We start from the raw sequence: 16428 nt of genomic DNA on the forward strand, positions 1-16428 counted from the left end.
TAAAATCCCTGATTTTGCTTAACATTGCAAGCATTTCTCTGTTTATGAGAGTTTTACCTTAAGTGATTTTGGAATTCGTTCATTGTTCATTCAACAAGTATCTGTTAAATGTATACTGTGGGCCAGGCTCTAGAAAGGCACCTAATTTCTATTTAGACCCATCTATTGGGAAGAACATGGTTTATAGTGTGTGACAGGTACCCAGTTAATTCCTAGTAAAGTGTGTAAGCATTACCAGGTAATACATTAAGAGATTTAGTCACCAGACAGTGGCAACCCGGTGTCCCCTTTCCACCCATGCAGTTTTCTTTGTCTTAAGGGCTACTTATTTGTCCCATTTCTGTTCATTTGCACTGCAGAGTTTACTCTTGTTACATTAGCCATTAGTGATTTGGCTTTCTAGTAATCTAATTAGTTAATAAGCTCTAGTGCCAAGAAATTTCAGTGGAATAGCTAGGCACAGGGAGAAGGGGGAGGTGGTGATGATTTGGTTTGTTTCTGTCTGCCAGGGTACCTAGTGGAGGCTTCTGGATTCCTCTAGTTGCCCCACAGGAACTCCTCCCCTTGGTCACTGGACAGTCTTAGTCTCGCCAGAATCTGGAAGTGACACTATCAGGTCCTCAACTGATGAGTCTCCCTTGATACATGCATGCACTTTTAGGTTATTTTTGCATTTTCAGACTACATCCCTTATGTATGACCTATATTACTGTGAATCTGAATACAGAGTCTAGATTATCACTTTAGAATGTACATTTAAGTTTGGAGTAATAATGTCTAAATAAGTAATTTCCACACTAAACTATAAGCACTGAATTTTATAATATTCTTTGAAACTTTTGTAAATATATTAGCTGAGGTTTGTTAGAGCCTGATCTTATATATTTAAAGATAACAGTCATATTTCATATCATGAACCAGTGAAAAGCTTGTTAAATACACTGATATATTTCAGAAAATTTTCAAGAAACAATAAAGAGTGTGCTCCTTTATTCTTGCTCTTTATTTTGTAGAATCTTTGACAGCAGCTGTATATCCTCGAAGATTCCTCTTCTCACCACCATCAGGTAGGTTTCCATGTGCCAAATAAAGTAGACCCTGGATTACTGTGTGGTTTTTGTTGGAGTGCATACATTGGACATCTGATTGTCAAGGAGATGTAATAGATCTGATTTTGTATTACATTGTTCCAGTGTTGTTGCTAGTTCCTATCCTATACAGAAGGGTTCTTGCTTCCAGGTTTTCTGTTTCTGTAAAGAGGTTCAATCTCTTTTAGTCAGTAGCTGTTCTGTGCCTCTGGGTGGTTAATTTTGGTTAAGGTGAGTGACTTTATTCCAACCTGAATTACTCATGTTATCCTATTGAGACTTACTTGCTGGTGAAGCTAGCTGAAGCTCTGTTTATTTGCACCTGTTTGTTCTGGGCTTGGAGGGCTTCCCCACCTTCCCACTTACTTTGTTTGGTTACCCTTTTTTTGCATCTGCTACTTTTGATGTATGTATTTTACATCAAACTTTATGCAATGTCTTCTTCCTAGACATACCTCTTTATTAGTATTTATGAAGTTGGGGACAGGGTGTGCAATGTATGTTGATTGTTGCTTCATGAGTGTTATAGTCTACAGAGGCTATATTTAAGCATGTTTGTTTTCTTTTTCACAGAATTTCACTCTTATTTCCTTTTTCAAACTTTATCAATTCTAGTTTATTGGTTTCTAATGCATATTTAAAAAAATTATCTAGTGTGATGATTCAGAGGTCAGTAGAGACAGGGTCATTCAGTGGCAGAGGGAAATGTGGTTCTCTATTGTTCGTACTTCTTTAGTAAGAAAGGGTTGCTAATGGTGTTACAATATAGGGAATAAAAAGGCAGTGCTTTGTTTTTTGCTTTGATAGTCTATATTTGCCCCAAATATATAGCCTATATAGTCTATATTTATAAATATAGTCTATATTTGGGGCAGTAAAGAGCCCCAAATATATTAAAAAAATTTTTTTTACTTTATTTTTAGTTGTGGTTATAAACACATAAATTAACCATCTTAACTATTTATATGTATACAGTGCAATAGTGTTAGGTATATTCACATTGTTGTGCAGCAGACTTCTAGAATTTTTTTATCTTGCAAAACTGAAACTGCCCATTAATCATTAATTTCTCTTTCTCCCTTTGCCCAGACCTTGGCAACCATCTCTCTACTTTCCATTTCTATGATTTTGACTACTATAGATACTTCATATGAGTGAAATCATACAGTATTTGTCATTTTGTGACTGGTTCATTTCACTTAGCATAATGTCCTTGATGTTCATCCATATTCTAGCATGTGACAAGATCTCCTCTTGTTTAATTTTTAAAAATTAATTTATTATTTCCCGTATTTGCCCCTAGGTTCTTCACAACCATTTCTTTTTTTCCCCTTATATTCCATATATATGTGTTAGCATACGGTATTTGTTTTTCTCTTTCTGACTTACTTCACTCTGTATGACAGACTCTAGGTACGGGAATAAAGACACAGACCTACTAGAGAATGGACTTGAGGATATGGGGAGGGGGAAGTTAAGCTGTGACAAAGTGAGAGAGTGGCATGGACATATATACACTACCAAACGTAAAATAGATAGCTAGTGGGAAGCAGCCACATAGCACAGGGAGATCAGCTCGGTGCTTTGTGACCACCTAGACGGGTGGGATAGGGAGGGAGACAGAAGAGGGAAGAGACATGGGAACATATGTATATGTATAACTGATTCACTTTGTTATAAAGCAGAAACTAACCATTGTAAAGCAATTATACTCCAATAAAGATGTTAAAAAATTAATTTATTTTTGGCTGCGTTGGGTCTTTGTTGCTGCTCACGGGCTTTCTCTAGTTGAGGCGAGTCGGGGCTACTCTTCATTGTGGTGCACTGGCTTCTCATTGCAGTGGCTTCTCTTGTTGCAGAGCACAGGCTCTAGGCTCATGGGCTTCAGTAGTTGTGTCACACGGACTCAGTAGTTGTAGCTTGAGGGCTCTACAGCCTGGGCTCAGTGGTTGTGGCATGTGGGCTTAGTTGCTCCGCGGCATGTGAGATCTTCTTGGACCAGGGACTGAACCCGTGTCCCCTGCATTGGCAGGCGGATTCTAAACCACTGCACCACGAGGGAAGTTCCTTCCTCTTTTAAAGGCTGCATAATATTCCACTGTATGTATGTGCCACATTTTCTTTATCCATTCATCTGTTGATGGACATTTTGATGGTTTCTGCCTCTTGGCTATTGTGAATAATGCAGTGGACAAATGGGTGTAAAGATATCTCTTTAAGATCCTGCTTTGAATTCTTTTGGATATATACCCAGAAGGGGGATTTTGATGGATCATCTGATAATTCTATTTTTAATTTTTTGAGGAACCTTTGTACTGTTTTTCCATAGCAGCCAAACCATTTTACATTCCAGTAGTGCACCAGGGTTCTAATTTCTCTTTATATGCATCAACACTTACTGTCTGTTCTTTTGTTAGTGATTATCCTAAGGAGGTAATATCTCATTCTGGTTTTGATTGCATTTCTCTAATGATTAGTGATGTTAAACATCTTTTCATTTGCTTGTTGGCCATTTGTGTATCTTCGTTGGAGAACTGTCTATTCAAGTCTTTTGCCCATTTTTGAATTGCATAATTTTTGTTGTTGTTGAGTTATAGGAAGTCCTTACCTATTCTGCATATTAACCCCTTATCAAATATATGATTCGTGAATATATTCTACCATTTTGTGGGTTGCCTTTTCACTCTGTTGATTGTTTCCTTTGATGCACAGAGTTTTTAAGTTTGATGTAGATTTGTCTGTTTTTGCTTTTGTTGCCTGTGCTTTTGGTGTCATATCGAAGAAATCATTGCTAAATCCAGTGTCCTGAAACTTTCCCCCTGTGTTTTCTTCTCTGTTTTATTAATAGTTGCAAGTTTTATGTTTAGGTCTTTAATCCACTTTGAGTTAATTTTTGTATATAAGATTATTGTACAACTTTACTCTTTTGAATGTGGATATCCAGTTCTCCCAGCACCATTTGTTGAAGAAACTGTCCTTTTCCCATTTTGTGGTCTTGGCACCCTTGTTGAATATTTGACCATGTACATGTACATTTATGGGATCTATTCTGTTCTACTGGTCTGTAGTGTCTATCTTTATACCAGTACCACACTGTCATGATTACTGTTGCTTTGTAGTATGTTTTGAAATCCGGAAATGTGAGGCTCCCAATTTGGTTCTTTATTTTTTTTAATTTTTGGCTGCATTGGGTCTCTGTTGCTGTGTGTGGGCTTTTCTCTAGTTGCGGTGAGCAGGGGCTACTCTTCGTTGTGGTGTGTGGGCTTCTCATTGCAGTGGCTTCTCTTTGTTGTGAAGCATGGGCTCTAGGTGCATGGGCTTCAGTAGTTGCGGCATCCAGGCTCAGTAGTTGTGGCTTGCGGGCTCTAGAGCACAGGTTCAGTAGTTGTCGCACATGGGCTTAGTTGCTCTGCAGCATGTGGGATCTTCCTGGACCAGGGCTTGAACGCATGTTCCCTGTGTTGGCAGGTGGATTCTTAACCACTGAGCCACCAGGGAAGTCCTGTTCTTTTTAGAGATTATTTTGACTGTTTGTAGTTCCTTGAATTTCCATATCAATTTTAGGATTTTTTTTCTATCTCTGTAAAACATGCCATTGGGATTTTCATAGGGATTGCATTGATTGAATTCTATAGGTCACTTTGGGTAGTATAGACATTTTAACAATATTGTCTTCCAGTCCGTAATCACAATGTCTTTCCATTTATTTGTGTCTTCTTTGGTTTATTTTAGTAATGTTTTGTAGTTTTCAGTATACAAATCTTTCACATCTTTGGTTAAATTTATTCCTAAATATTTTATTCTTTTTTTATGCTATTGTAAATGGGGTTGTTTTCTTAATTTCCTTTCTAGATTGGTCATTCTTAGTGTGTAGAAATGCAACTGATTTTTGTGTGTTGATTTTTGTATCCTGTAAATTTGCTGAAATTGTTTTTTGGTGGGTTTGTAGAGTCTTTAGTCCTACCCAGTTTTCTAGTCCTACCAGATTTCCAATACTATGTTGAATAGACATGGCAAGAGTAGGCATCCTTGCCTTTTACCACATCTTACAGGAAGAGCTTTCAGTTTTTCATCGAGTATTATGTTAGTATTATGTTAGCTATGGGCCTTTCATATATGGCCTTTATTATGTTGAGATAGTTTTTGTCTATTACTAGTTTGTTGAGTGTTTATCATGAAAGGGTATTGAATTTTGTCAAATGATTTTTCTGTACTGGTTGAGAGGATCTTATGATTTTTGTCCTTCATTCTGTTAATGTGGTATATTACATTAACTGAGTTTTATATGTTGAACCATCCTTGCATCCCAGGTATAAATTCAACTTGGTCATGGTGTATAATCCTCTTAATGTACTGTTGAATTTGGTTTGCTGGTATTTTGTTGTGAATTTTTGCATCAATACTCATCAGGAATATTAGTCTGTAGGCTTTTTTTTTTTTTTTTCTTGTAGGTTCCTTGTCTGGCTTTGGAATCAGGGTAGTGTTGGCCTCACAGAATGAATTGGGAAGTTCCCTCCTCTTCAATTTTTTGGAAGAGTTTGAGGAGCACTGGTGTTAATTCTTCTTTAAATGTTAGGTAGAAATCTCCAGTGAAGCCATCTGGTCCTGGGATTTTTTTGTTGGGAGGTTTTTGGTTATTATTTTAATCCTCTTACTAGTTATAGTTCTATTTAGATTTTCTATTTCTTCATGATTCAGTCTTGGTAAATTGTATGTGTCTGGGGATTTTTAAAAAATAATTAATTAAATTAATTAATTTTTTGGCTGTTTTGGGTCTTAGTTGCAGCATGTGGGATCTTCATCGAGGCATGCGGGATCTTTCATTGAGGTGTGCGGGCTTCTCTCTAGTTGTGGCATGCAGGCTTCTCTCTAGTTGCGGCATGTGGGTTTTCTTTTCTCTAGTTGTGGCACGCAGACTCCAGAGCGTGTGGGCTCTGTAGTTGTGGTGCTTGGGCTTAGTTGCCCCTCAGCATGTGGGATCTTAGTTCCCCCACCAGGGATCGAACCCGTGTCCCCTGCATTGGAAGGCAGATTCTTTACCACCGGACCACCAGGGAAGTCCTTTGTCTGGGAATTTATTCATTTTTTCTGGATTGTCCAGTTCATTCATGTATAATTGTCCATAGTATTATAATCCTTTAAATTTCTGTGACATCAGTTATAATGTCCCATTTTCATTTCTTATTTTAGTGATTTGCATTTCCTCTCTTTTTTTCTTAATCTAGCTAAGGGCTTGTCAATTTTGTTGATCGTTTCAAAAAACCAACTCCTAGTTTATTTTTTTCTGTTTTTTTTTTCTATTCTGTAATTCATTTATCTGTGCTCTAATCTTTATTATTTCCTTCCTTCTGCTGTCTTTTGGTTTTGTTTGCTCTTTTTCTAGTTCCTTGAGGTGTAGTTAGATTGTTGATTTTTAGATCTTTCTTCTTTTCTCATGTTTACTGCTATAAATTTCCCTCTTACTATTGCTTTCACAGTATCCCATAGATTTTGGTAGGTTGTGTTTTCATTTTTATTTGTTTGCAGATATCTTCTAATTTCCCTTGTGATTTCTTCTTTGAGCTCCAGATATATTTTTAACTTTAAGGTTGTATGGAATATAAAATGATTTTAGGGTTTGGTTATTAGGGGAATACAAATATGGGAAATAGCAGATCCTGTTAAAACAGCAAAAAGCTAAATTATATATTTGTTCTAGGTCTTCTTCTGTTTCCATGTGCTAAAAAAAAAGGGGAGTCCATTGAGCTAGTAAATAGTGAACAAAAATGGTGCCATTTCAATAGACATTTAGTGACCATCCACTGAGCACAAACCACTATACCCAGCACTGGAGATTAAAAAATGCAGAATACATCATCTCTGTCCTGAGTTTCAGTCTTGCATGAAGGATGAGATTAGGTTGTTGGTGACGCGGTAACTTAGTGAAAAGAAACTTGGCAGAGAATGTCTGCATTTAGGAGCAATGCCATCTTTACCATCTGCCAATGCTACCTGGAGTTATTTAACACTACTGTCCTTTAAATAAATCTTTTTTTTTTTTTTTTTTCATTAGGCACAACACCATTACTGGGAGATGGCTGACCAGGTTCCAAGCTGTGTGGGACCCTAAACAAGAAGACTGTATCATAGTCGGCAGCATGGCCCATCCACGGCGAGTGGATATCTTCCATGAGAGAGGAAAGTGGGTGCACTCTTTTCTTGGTGGAGAATGCCTTGCCTCTGTGTGTTCCATCAATGCTACGCACCCAACTCGGTATATTTTGGCTGGAGGTAACTCCAGTGGGAGGATACATGTTTTTATGAATTAAGAAAGTTGCGGAGGTTTTGGTTTGACAACACTGATCTGTTCAAAGTAATCAGTGTCTAAGGAGCCCAGTAATTCACGTGGCTTAGTCTGTTTACTTGGTAATATGTTCTATTTTTAGCAAATATAAAATTGCTTTGTTAATAAGAACTGTGAGCAGAAGGTACTTTTAGGAGAAGCCTTGGAGGTTGTTTCTATAGGATGGTGAGGGAATTAAAGGGGAGACTGTGATGCCTTCAGCACTTTTAATCAGGCAGAATGTTGAGAAATTCTAACATTATAAATTATAAAGCTTTGAGTGATCAGTATTTTGGTGGTTTTTGTGGTTTTGATTCTATAGTGATATATAGATTTGTGGGTTTTTTTATAGTTTGCAGTAAATATTTATTTTTAGACTCATACACTGGAAGGGGTCCTGAAAGGTCATCTAACTCAGTGACTTTGAAACTTTTGAGTTTTTAAACTGAGCACCTTTTTCCCCCCTTGCCTCTAAATTAAATCTTACGTGAAATCCCAAGAAATTGCTGAGAAGCTTTGGTTCACTTGGGCAGGGCCTGTGTCTGTGTGTGTTGACCCTTTCCCTCCTGCTCCTCTGCATGGCTCCTGAGGCACAGCCAAGGAATCCCAGGGCTTGTAGGCACAGGGTTTGGATCTACCTGATTGCTGCAATCCAGTATGAGATTACCTTCAGACCAGTGTTTCCCAGACTATTGTTTGTAGCTGTTCACATGAAATCAGTTAAGTGGCCATGAACAGTGTTTACAAAAATGAAAAGGAGAGAAATAGTAAATAATAGCAAACATAATTAGAGTAAGTATTCTTTTGTGAAACTTAGTTCCATATGCATACATATTTGTAGGTATACATGCATACGTATATTCTGACGTAAAATATATTTCTTTATTACTGTGGTACTGTGGGTCATGGTTAAAGAAGTAAACCTGACTTAGAAAGTCACAGACAGCCTTATCTGTCCCTGTCTTTATACTCTCCAGAGGAGATTCAATAACCTGGGAAAGTGTTATGAAATATCATTTTTTGAATTTCTTCATAAATTCTTTTTTCAGAAGCTATGGCAATTTGAATGTGTCTGTTGTTGGATATTACTAAATCAGTGACTAATATTACTGTGTGACCTTACCTCTCCAACTTCTTCCATTGTTCTTCATTGCCAACTACTGAAAGCCTGTTGTAAATAGCCTCAGCAATATGTTTGATTTCTAAGAGGAAATATTATCTTTTCATAATTGTATATCACAGAAATAAAGTGACGTGTATCATTTCCTTGAAGAAATTTTTTTCTTAAATAATTTCCTTCTCTGTAATTAAAGTCTAAATAAGTTTTGAGGCTTAGTTTATTAATAGGTTGTGGGTGTTTAGAAGGAATAGGATTTCTCTATTTCCTTGGTGATATGAATATAGGAATTGATAAGCAAGGTGGATATATTAATTTATGAAATGCAAAAAGTAAGGTTATGTGAGGTTGATGTATATTTAAACTGTCCTGGAAATAGTAAATGAAACCTTTAGGCTTCCTTTCCCTTTTCCACGCCACTTAATTTTACAGGTTCTAGAGTGGCTAGTTCTGTGGGAGTTGTTCCTTTAAGATGTTGAAAACTACTCTCAATCAAATTAGTACTATCATTTAAGCTTTGAATACTTGGTGGTATACTTGGTGCTAATTGCCTGGCTTCTGCACTAAATGTTAGCAAATTCTTGATGTTTCTCACTTTTCTGGTTTCTTTTGCCATTGTAGCTTCTTCATAAGCTGTGCTATTTATATCCCATTCTACTTAACAGAATTCTGTCTTGAGGCAGTGCAGGAAGGAGAGGAGGAGAGTGAGTGGGGAACTTGTTTCTTGGTCGTAAGCTCTATAAAGGAGCAATTGTTTAAATCTAGAAAGCACGTAAAGGACAGCTGCCTCCCTTAGGACATCCTTAAACTGTATTCTGTTGTGAAAGGCACTTCTCCCAGAGACTCGCTTAAAGCTGTGTGGCTTCTGTAATTATGTGTGTCTTATGATTGCTGTCTCCCTTCCGGATAAACCTTTTTTGTTAGCTGGCCTTTATAACATCTCATAAGCACGTAAGCTCTGAATTTTCCTGTAGTTATTTTCTTTGAGATGCCTGACCTTTTTTAATGTGACGTTAGGGAGGAAGGAGATGATCTCATTTGGGGTGGATGGAGACGTGGTCATACTGAGAGAGACTGCAAATGATTAGGAATTGATAGAATCTGAATTGCTTAAGACCCATTTTAGTATTCTGTCCTTTGAGTTAACCTTTCCACAGAGAAGACTTTGCAAAGGTAGTTCTCCAGGAAAGCAGAGAGCTTTAGGGCTGTGAATACAAAGGTTTGAATACTTTTAGCCAGTGTACAGTACATGAGACGAGGAGGAGGGCAGAAACATGTGCCTTCTGTATCAAACTTGAGAGGAAGAAGTATATGCACTCTGTCTTCAGATTCCAAAAACGTAGGTGTCTTGTTTGTTAGGCTGTCCCTTCTGATTTAGTGCTTTTGTTTTTCCTTGTTAGTACAGAGTTGATGGCCAGTAATGAGTTAGTTTTAAGGCAGCATAGACCTATAATTCTGGTTCACGTGGCTGTAAATGTTTGACTTTTCAAATGAAAAGGTGGGAATTTTGTGAGCAAGATAATATTTAGCAGTTACACAGAGCAAGGAGTAAAACACCTTAAGGTATGTTTTCCTAAAATGGAAGCTGTGCAAGAGGAAATGTTTTAAAAGTATCTTTTGTGCATTTTACTCCACTCCATCAGCATGTTGTAGGGGTAGAGGAAGCCTGTTCATGAGCTAAAACCAGAAGTGTGTTCAGGTGCAGAGGGGCTTGGTTGTGGTTGAGGCACCCTAAGCAGGGGCCTTGAAAGGATGTGTGCATAGGTGAGTCGTCATTAATTATCCAAAGAAGGGCTATAGGGACTTCCCTGGTGGCACAGTGGTTAAGAATCCGCCTGCCAATGCTGGAGACCTGGGTTCGAGCCCTGGTCAGGGAAGCTCCCACATGCCATGGAGCAACTAAGCCACGGTGCCACCAGTACTGAGCCTGCGTTCTAGAGCCCATGAGCCACAACTACTGAGCCCACGTGCCATGACTACTGAAGCCCGCATGCCTAGAGCCCGTGCTCCACAACAAGAGAAGCCACTGCAATGAAAAGCCTGTGTACCGCGACGAAGAGTAGCCCCTGCTCACCGCAACTAGAGAAAGCCCGCGTACAGCAACGAAGACCCCAGTGCAGCCAAAAATAAATAAATAAATAATTTATTTTTTTTTTAAAAAGGGCTGTAAAAAAAAAGGCTGTAGCTGTAAGTCTGTAGGATCATGGGAAACCACTTGCATCCAGTAGTTCTCATGCTTTTTTACTCTTCAGATCACTTTAAGCAGAGACTCCTGTCATTAAAAAAAAAAAACCACCTCCCTGGCAACAGGGCACTGGATATCATTTTATTTTTTTATTAATTAACATTTTTGGCTACATTGGGTCTTCGTTGCTACCCATGGGCTTTCTCTAGTTGCAGTGAGCAGGGGCTACTCTTTGTTGTGGTATGCAGGCTTCTCATTGCAGTGGGTTCTCTTGTTGTGGAGCACTGGCTCTAGGTACAAGGGCTCTAGAGCACAGGCTCAGTAGTTGTGGTGCACGGGCTTAGTTGCTCCGTGGAATGTGGGATCTTCCCGGACCAGGGCTTGAACCCGTGTCCCCTGCATTGGCAGGTGGATTCTTAACCACTGCACCACCAGGGAGGTCCCTGGATATCATTTAAAGGTAACAGGAACCTCTTAAAATTTGGAAGTAAGTGACATAACCTGATCAGTGCTTTAGGAAGATGATCTAGTGGCAGAATGGAGGGTTGGAGGGCAGGTAGAAGTGAAAATAGGAAGATTAGATAATAAGTTAGTACAGTGGACCCTAGTCTCACCTTTTACTCATGGAATTTAGAAGACCATTACCAGTCCATAGCCACAGAGTGATGGTTACAGAATCAGATGAGATAATGTTAAAGGAATGTATGTTGTTAAGTTGTAAATATGAGGTTTGTAATTGTAGTGGTGATATCATTCTGTTCCCTTCATAGGAAGTGTTTGCTGTTCTCTCTCTTACTCCAGGCTTATGAACACTGGTGCAGAAGCTGGACCATCTAGATTCTCCTTTGGGCTCTGAGACTGTGTGTAACCTTGGGAAAATCATTTCTTGGTTTTCCTCATCAGAAAAATGTGGTCCAATTAATCTCCACACTTAATTTTTTTTTTCCACACTTAAATCTTCTAAGTTCTTAATAGTATTTATTTTGGGGGGAAGAACAAGGATAATAGATGGCTAGAAACAAAATGATTATTTTAAATAATTCCAGTTGCAGAGAGCAGTCAGCTGTGTAAATCCCACTGGTACCCTTTTATCTATGTGTTGTTAATTTTAAGGAGGAGAAAGTGAGATAGGCTGTAAGTTAAAAAAAAAAAAGAGTCCACTCTTCTATGATATTTAAATATTTATTTACGTTTAAAAATAATTTTCATGGCACCAGTGATTTTATGCTAACTACATACTGCATATGTAGAAAAAAGTACATTGCTTTGAAGGAAAATGTAACTTAGAATTTTTGGCACACAAAAGTTTAACAACTATATATTTTTTAATGAAACTAAGAAATTCACATTTGCAGGTAGTTTACCTTCTACTGCTTAAAGATGCAGTACACTATTCTTTAGTAAGAGTTTTATTTCCTCTGATAGATGAAGCTATGGAAACCACTGCTTTTTCTACAATGAGATCAAAACTAATTTTGAGAGAAAATAGGAGACATAGTGGAACACAGTAAAATCAGGTTAAAAACTTGAACAATTTTTAATGATGGGGAGATATCAAAAAAGACTAGTCACCAACAAAGGAAGTTTGTTATTCAAGCACTATTTGAAAAGCAAATTGAAGGAAACTTTTCTATCTATATTTTGTGGGATAAGCCCTGGAAAAAAATAACCCAAAAGTTTCTGTTCAGAGAGCAAAATCCAGCTGTAGGAAGTAGTATGGACTATTGTACCGTTAGAACTCTAGACACAAGTACGTACCAGGATATGGAATACTGCATCTTTCTTTAATATGAACATGAAAGGTCAGAGTCGAGGCTATCACTCACTGCATAGAAACACCATATTCTACAGACTGAGGTAGGAACACTACACTAAAAGGTAATCTGCTATGTTGCATAAGACAGTAGATATCCAGGTTAAAACCAGCCCCCCTATTTCCTGACAGCGTTTTTCTTTTCTGAGTCTACTTTTTACTCCAATCCTGAGCTAATAAAGCCTTTCCTGTGTAGCTGACAAGTGGCAGTGGCTAGTTGGTTCTAAGCGATCCCTAACCTTTACTAGGATCTCCTTCAGTTTTTGTCTTGTCACTTTGAAAATAGATGTTTGTAATTCTGCCCAAATTGTTGCTGGTATGGAAATGATCAGACGGGCCCTCTTCCATGCTTAGATTCTGGCTGCGTTATAGCATTCCAGCGCTTGATCTTGCTCATCTTGGCATTTGCTGGTTGGTTGTTCGAGCACCCTTTAAACAAGCAACCCCAGTGCTGCCTCTACTAGGAAATGATCCTGGATCTTTAACACATGTCAGGAATTTTGAGCAGAGCTGACCCTCTTTCTGCTTACACACTGGTAAGGAGCAGTTTTATTGTCTAGATCGGGGTTGGCAAATTATGGCCTGTGGGCTAAATTCAGCTCACTGTCTGTTTTTATAAATAGAAATGTTATTGGAACACAGCTTTGCTCCTATTTTTATGTATTACCTATGGCTGTTTTGTGATAAGATGGCAGAGTTGAGTAGTTGCCAAAGAGTATGGCCCACAAAACCAAAATAAAAAAATATTTACTATCTATCTGGCACTTTACAGAAGTTTGCTGACCCCTGGTCTAGATAAAATGGCAATTAAAATTTTGAAACACAGCACCGCCCCCAACCTTAAAAAAGGAAAAACTCCATTTATTCCATGGCTATTAGATTCTATATATGGACATGGTTCTGCCGTCTCAGAGGACAAACTAGGGGAAAGCAGATCTACACGTGACTCATTCTTTTCTGCACTTGGGGCTGCCCAGCATCATAGGGTGTCAGTAGCTGCTTCACTGTTATGTGGGTCCCAGGAATATGTCCACTGACTGTCCTTACATAAGTCCTCAGGCCCCAGATGACTTAGAAATCTCTCCCTGAGATGAAAACAAGATCTTGTGTGTGAGTGGTTGTAAGAGTTGCAGAGCTCGGGCCTCGGACCCCACACTCACCCTGCACATGCTGTGCTTCTGCATGCTTCCACGGCTTCCCTCGGCAAGGATGGCAAGTGCTTTCCTACGACTTTCATTTTCCCAGTGCAGAGGATGACGCTAGGGGGCAGTATTTCTACATCTAAGTCGTTCTCTGCCACATTCACCTTCTTTTGTAGGCATCTCTTAGAACTCCTATTTAAAGAGATTCTTTTCCTGGTCCCTTCCCAGGCTGTTTGTTGATCTTGGAATTCTATTTTCTGAAGCTTTTCATTCTCAGGATCAGTTTCTTCCTTGTATCGTTTAAGTTCATCAGGCTCTATTTTTCTTAATCCATAAAGTAAAAACAAAATATGAATTGATAAGAAAATACATTTTGTTGTTAAAATATAAATTGAAATAGTCTTTTTTGGGGGGGACAGTGTTGTACAAAATAAGTACTGCTCTGTGATCTCAACAGTCTCTCAGGTACCTTAGCTCTGGTTTCTGTTAACTACACTTAGTCCTGCATTTATGACAGTTCTATCCCTGGCACCAGTGAATTCACCTAATGCTTTTGGAGCACTATAAAAGTCTTGAGGTTCTTCAGCAAAAAACCCCACAGAAGTCTAAGTTAATTATACAAAACTCATGGTGATGCCCACTATGATCTAGTCTAAGGGGACAGACTTACCCCACCCCTGCTGCCGCTGCTGCTGTAGTGGTGGTCCCTTCAGATGCCCACTCTGCTCAGATTTGAAAGAAATAAAAGGAAAAGAAAATCCAACTCAGACCATCATAAGAAGCAACTTTCCATTTAATCATTCTACATGGATGTTTACTTTGTTTTAAAAGCTCTGTCTGGGAAGAAAACCTAGACAGTCCCCATTGTCCAGACCCCTGGCCTGCCCCACTGAGGCTGCAGTGATGAGTCTACTGGAACTGAGTAGGAAAGCTCCTGCAGAATACAGAAGACAACAGCTCTCTAGTCTCCAACTAGTGTCCCATCTACTAGGTGACACTACTGCGAGAATCAGTAATAATAAAATAAATTATTTTTGATATTTTCAAAATAATACACATCTATGAAAAATCAAAATTCAAAACCAAAAATTTTATCCTGCAAATTGGGAGGATGAGAAAGAGAGTCGCCGAGCCTTTCTTGAAAGAACCTCTGAAGGAAATGAGTTTTCCCAGTTAGCTTAGACAAGGCATGAGCCTATCCCTTTCTTCTTCTGGGAAATGACCCTCCTAGGCTGTGGACTTTGAGTCATGAGAGGAGGACTTGGTACATGTGCCGATGGTTCCGCGATGGGTCCCATTGCTGGGAATGGGTAGCCGGGCTCCTTGGTCCACCTGGCTAGTTATTGGGAGGATTCATACCTTCTCAGGTGTCAGTGAGCAGGCTCACCACTGAGCGGATTTTGCAGGCAAACCATCGCCTGAGGGGACAAAAGTATTGATAGTGGAATTGTTCAAACTCGGGGGTCTGGCGGATATCGCGGAAAAAGGCAATGTCAAGGTCAGACTCAGTGAGGATGATCAGGAGGAGGAGCAAAACAAAGAGGAGTCCCATGGTCACAAGGAGCAAACGGAGGACACTTAAAACAAACTTATTCACCTGTTCCTCCTCTGGCCTGCCATGACCCTGACACAGGGCCCTCAGCTCTCCCCCAAGGGCCTCCATCTCTGCAGCAGTTGGGGTGCTGGCCTCACACTCCTTCTCCTCCTCAATGCTGCAGGTGGCCCCATTGATCTGCCGGGAAAGCAGCATCAGCTCCAGGCTGTGCTCGGCCACAGGGGTGGGCAGCACGCTGTCTGCAGGGCTGTAGGCCTCATCCGCGATCAAGGCGACTCGCTCGTTGCTGTCGGCCCGGCTGCTTCTCACGTGAGGCAGGAAAGTGTCCCCGTGGGAGGAGGAACGTACCGGGGTGGAGTGGGCACTGTCCCGTAGGGACTCGAGGCCTGGAAAGGCAAAAGGAAAATGAGCAGGCCTTCTGTGTGCTGGCACCCACTTCGCTGTCAGGCGGAGGCAGCACCTATCCTGCTTTATCTGGTCACTAAAATCTTAGGAAGCCCCTTTGCATGCCCCACATGACCAGCAGCAATGGCCACTGCACTCTGTTTTGATGTATCAAGAATAGGACAAGAGAAGCAGCAGGAACTAGAGTGGCATTGGTTGAAAGTTTCTTTCTTTTTGCTTATAGTTTTGGCCATATTGGTTAAAGATTCTGCCTTTCCTGCCTTTGGTGTCCTGGGCCTGTCTTCAGCCCAATTTGAAAGAGAATTGCAGACTATCCCTGACCCAACCAGAGCTGGGGTCATGGTTCAGGGACCCAAGGGCCTTGAGAGGCAGGAATGTGGAGGAGACTGTGTTTTGCCCAGCTGGGCCTCATCAAATACAGATTCTGGAGCCGAGTGTCCTCCTAACAACCCGGCACACAGCTCCTTGAGCTCATGAGCTCATCTTTTGGATTTCTGCAGTTGCTATCAGTCTCCTCAGCCTCCCAGTTCTAGCTCTCCTGACTTTGTGGGAGGTAAAAACCTAATCTGCTCTTCCTAAGTGCTCTCCCTCTCTTTTCACCTTAGACTGAGCCGAGTCCAGAACAGGCTGACAGCTCCCCTTGCTTTAGCTACTCCAGAGTACAGAGTGGTCTCTGAGACGATCTTGTTGCATCAGTGGGAAATCCTCTTACATTAGTTAGGAGAAAGGGTCTTCTGCCCCTAAAACTACTCATTATCTCCTTACTTTCTTAGATGGAACATTTCTTTCTTCCCAGGGCTC

The 16428-nt window shown here is 39.9% G+C and overlaps 2 protein-coding genes across 21 annotated transcripts in view; one reads left to right on the plus strand and one right to left on the minus strand.

The window, feature by feature from the left end:
* The window catches only part of WDR76 (WD repeat domain 76), a 65474-nt gene extending 56741 nt beyond the window's left edge, over positions 1-8733 (plus strand). For 5 of the 9 annotated variants that reach the window (XM_067029156.1, XM_067029152.1, XM_059059371.2 and 2 more), the window contains 2 exons: positions 1014-1067; positions 7141-8733. In XM_067029156.1, coding sequence (XP_066885257.1) covers positions 1014-1067; positions 7141-7396 — 310 coding nt within the window. In that variant the 3' untranslated portion in view covers positions 7397-8733. The remainder of the gene's footprint in view (positions 1-1013; positions 1068-7140) is intronic. The other 4 variants (XM_067029151.1, XM_059059370.2, XM_067029154.1 and 1 more) reach the window with 1 other exon arrangement.
* Positions 8734-11880: 3147 nt separating this feature from the next.
* Positions 11881-16428, minus strand: part of FRMD5 (FERM domain containing 5) — a 362059-nt gene continuing 357511 nt past the window's right edge. For 5 of the 12 annotated variants that reach the window (XM_059059384.2, XM_067029161.1, XM_067029158.1 and 2 more), the window contains one exon: positions 14443-15608. In XM_059059384.2, coding sequence (XP_058915367.1) covers positions 15031-15608 — 578 coding nt within the window. In that variant the 3' untranslated portion in view covers positions 14443-15030. Of the gene's footprint in view, positions 14390-14442; positions 15609-16428 lie in introns of those variants that run through there. The other 7 variants (XM_067029166.1, XM_059059386.2, XM_067029162.1 and 4 more) reach the window with 5 other exon arrangements.

This window comes from Kogia breviceps, chromosome 3 (assembly GCF_026419965.1).
Source record: "Kogia breviceps isolate mKogBre1 chromosome 3, mKogBre1 haplotype 1, whole genome shotgun sequence".
In the NCBI taxonomy this organism is placed as follows: Eukaryota; Metazoa; Chordata; class Mammalia; order Artiodactyla; family Physeteridae; genus Kogia; species Kogia breviceps.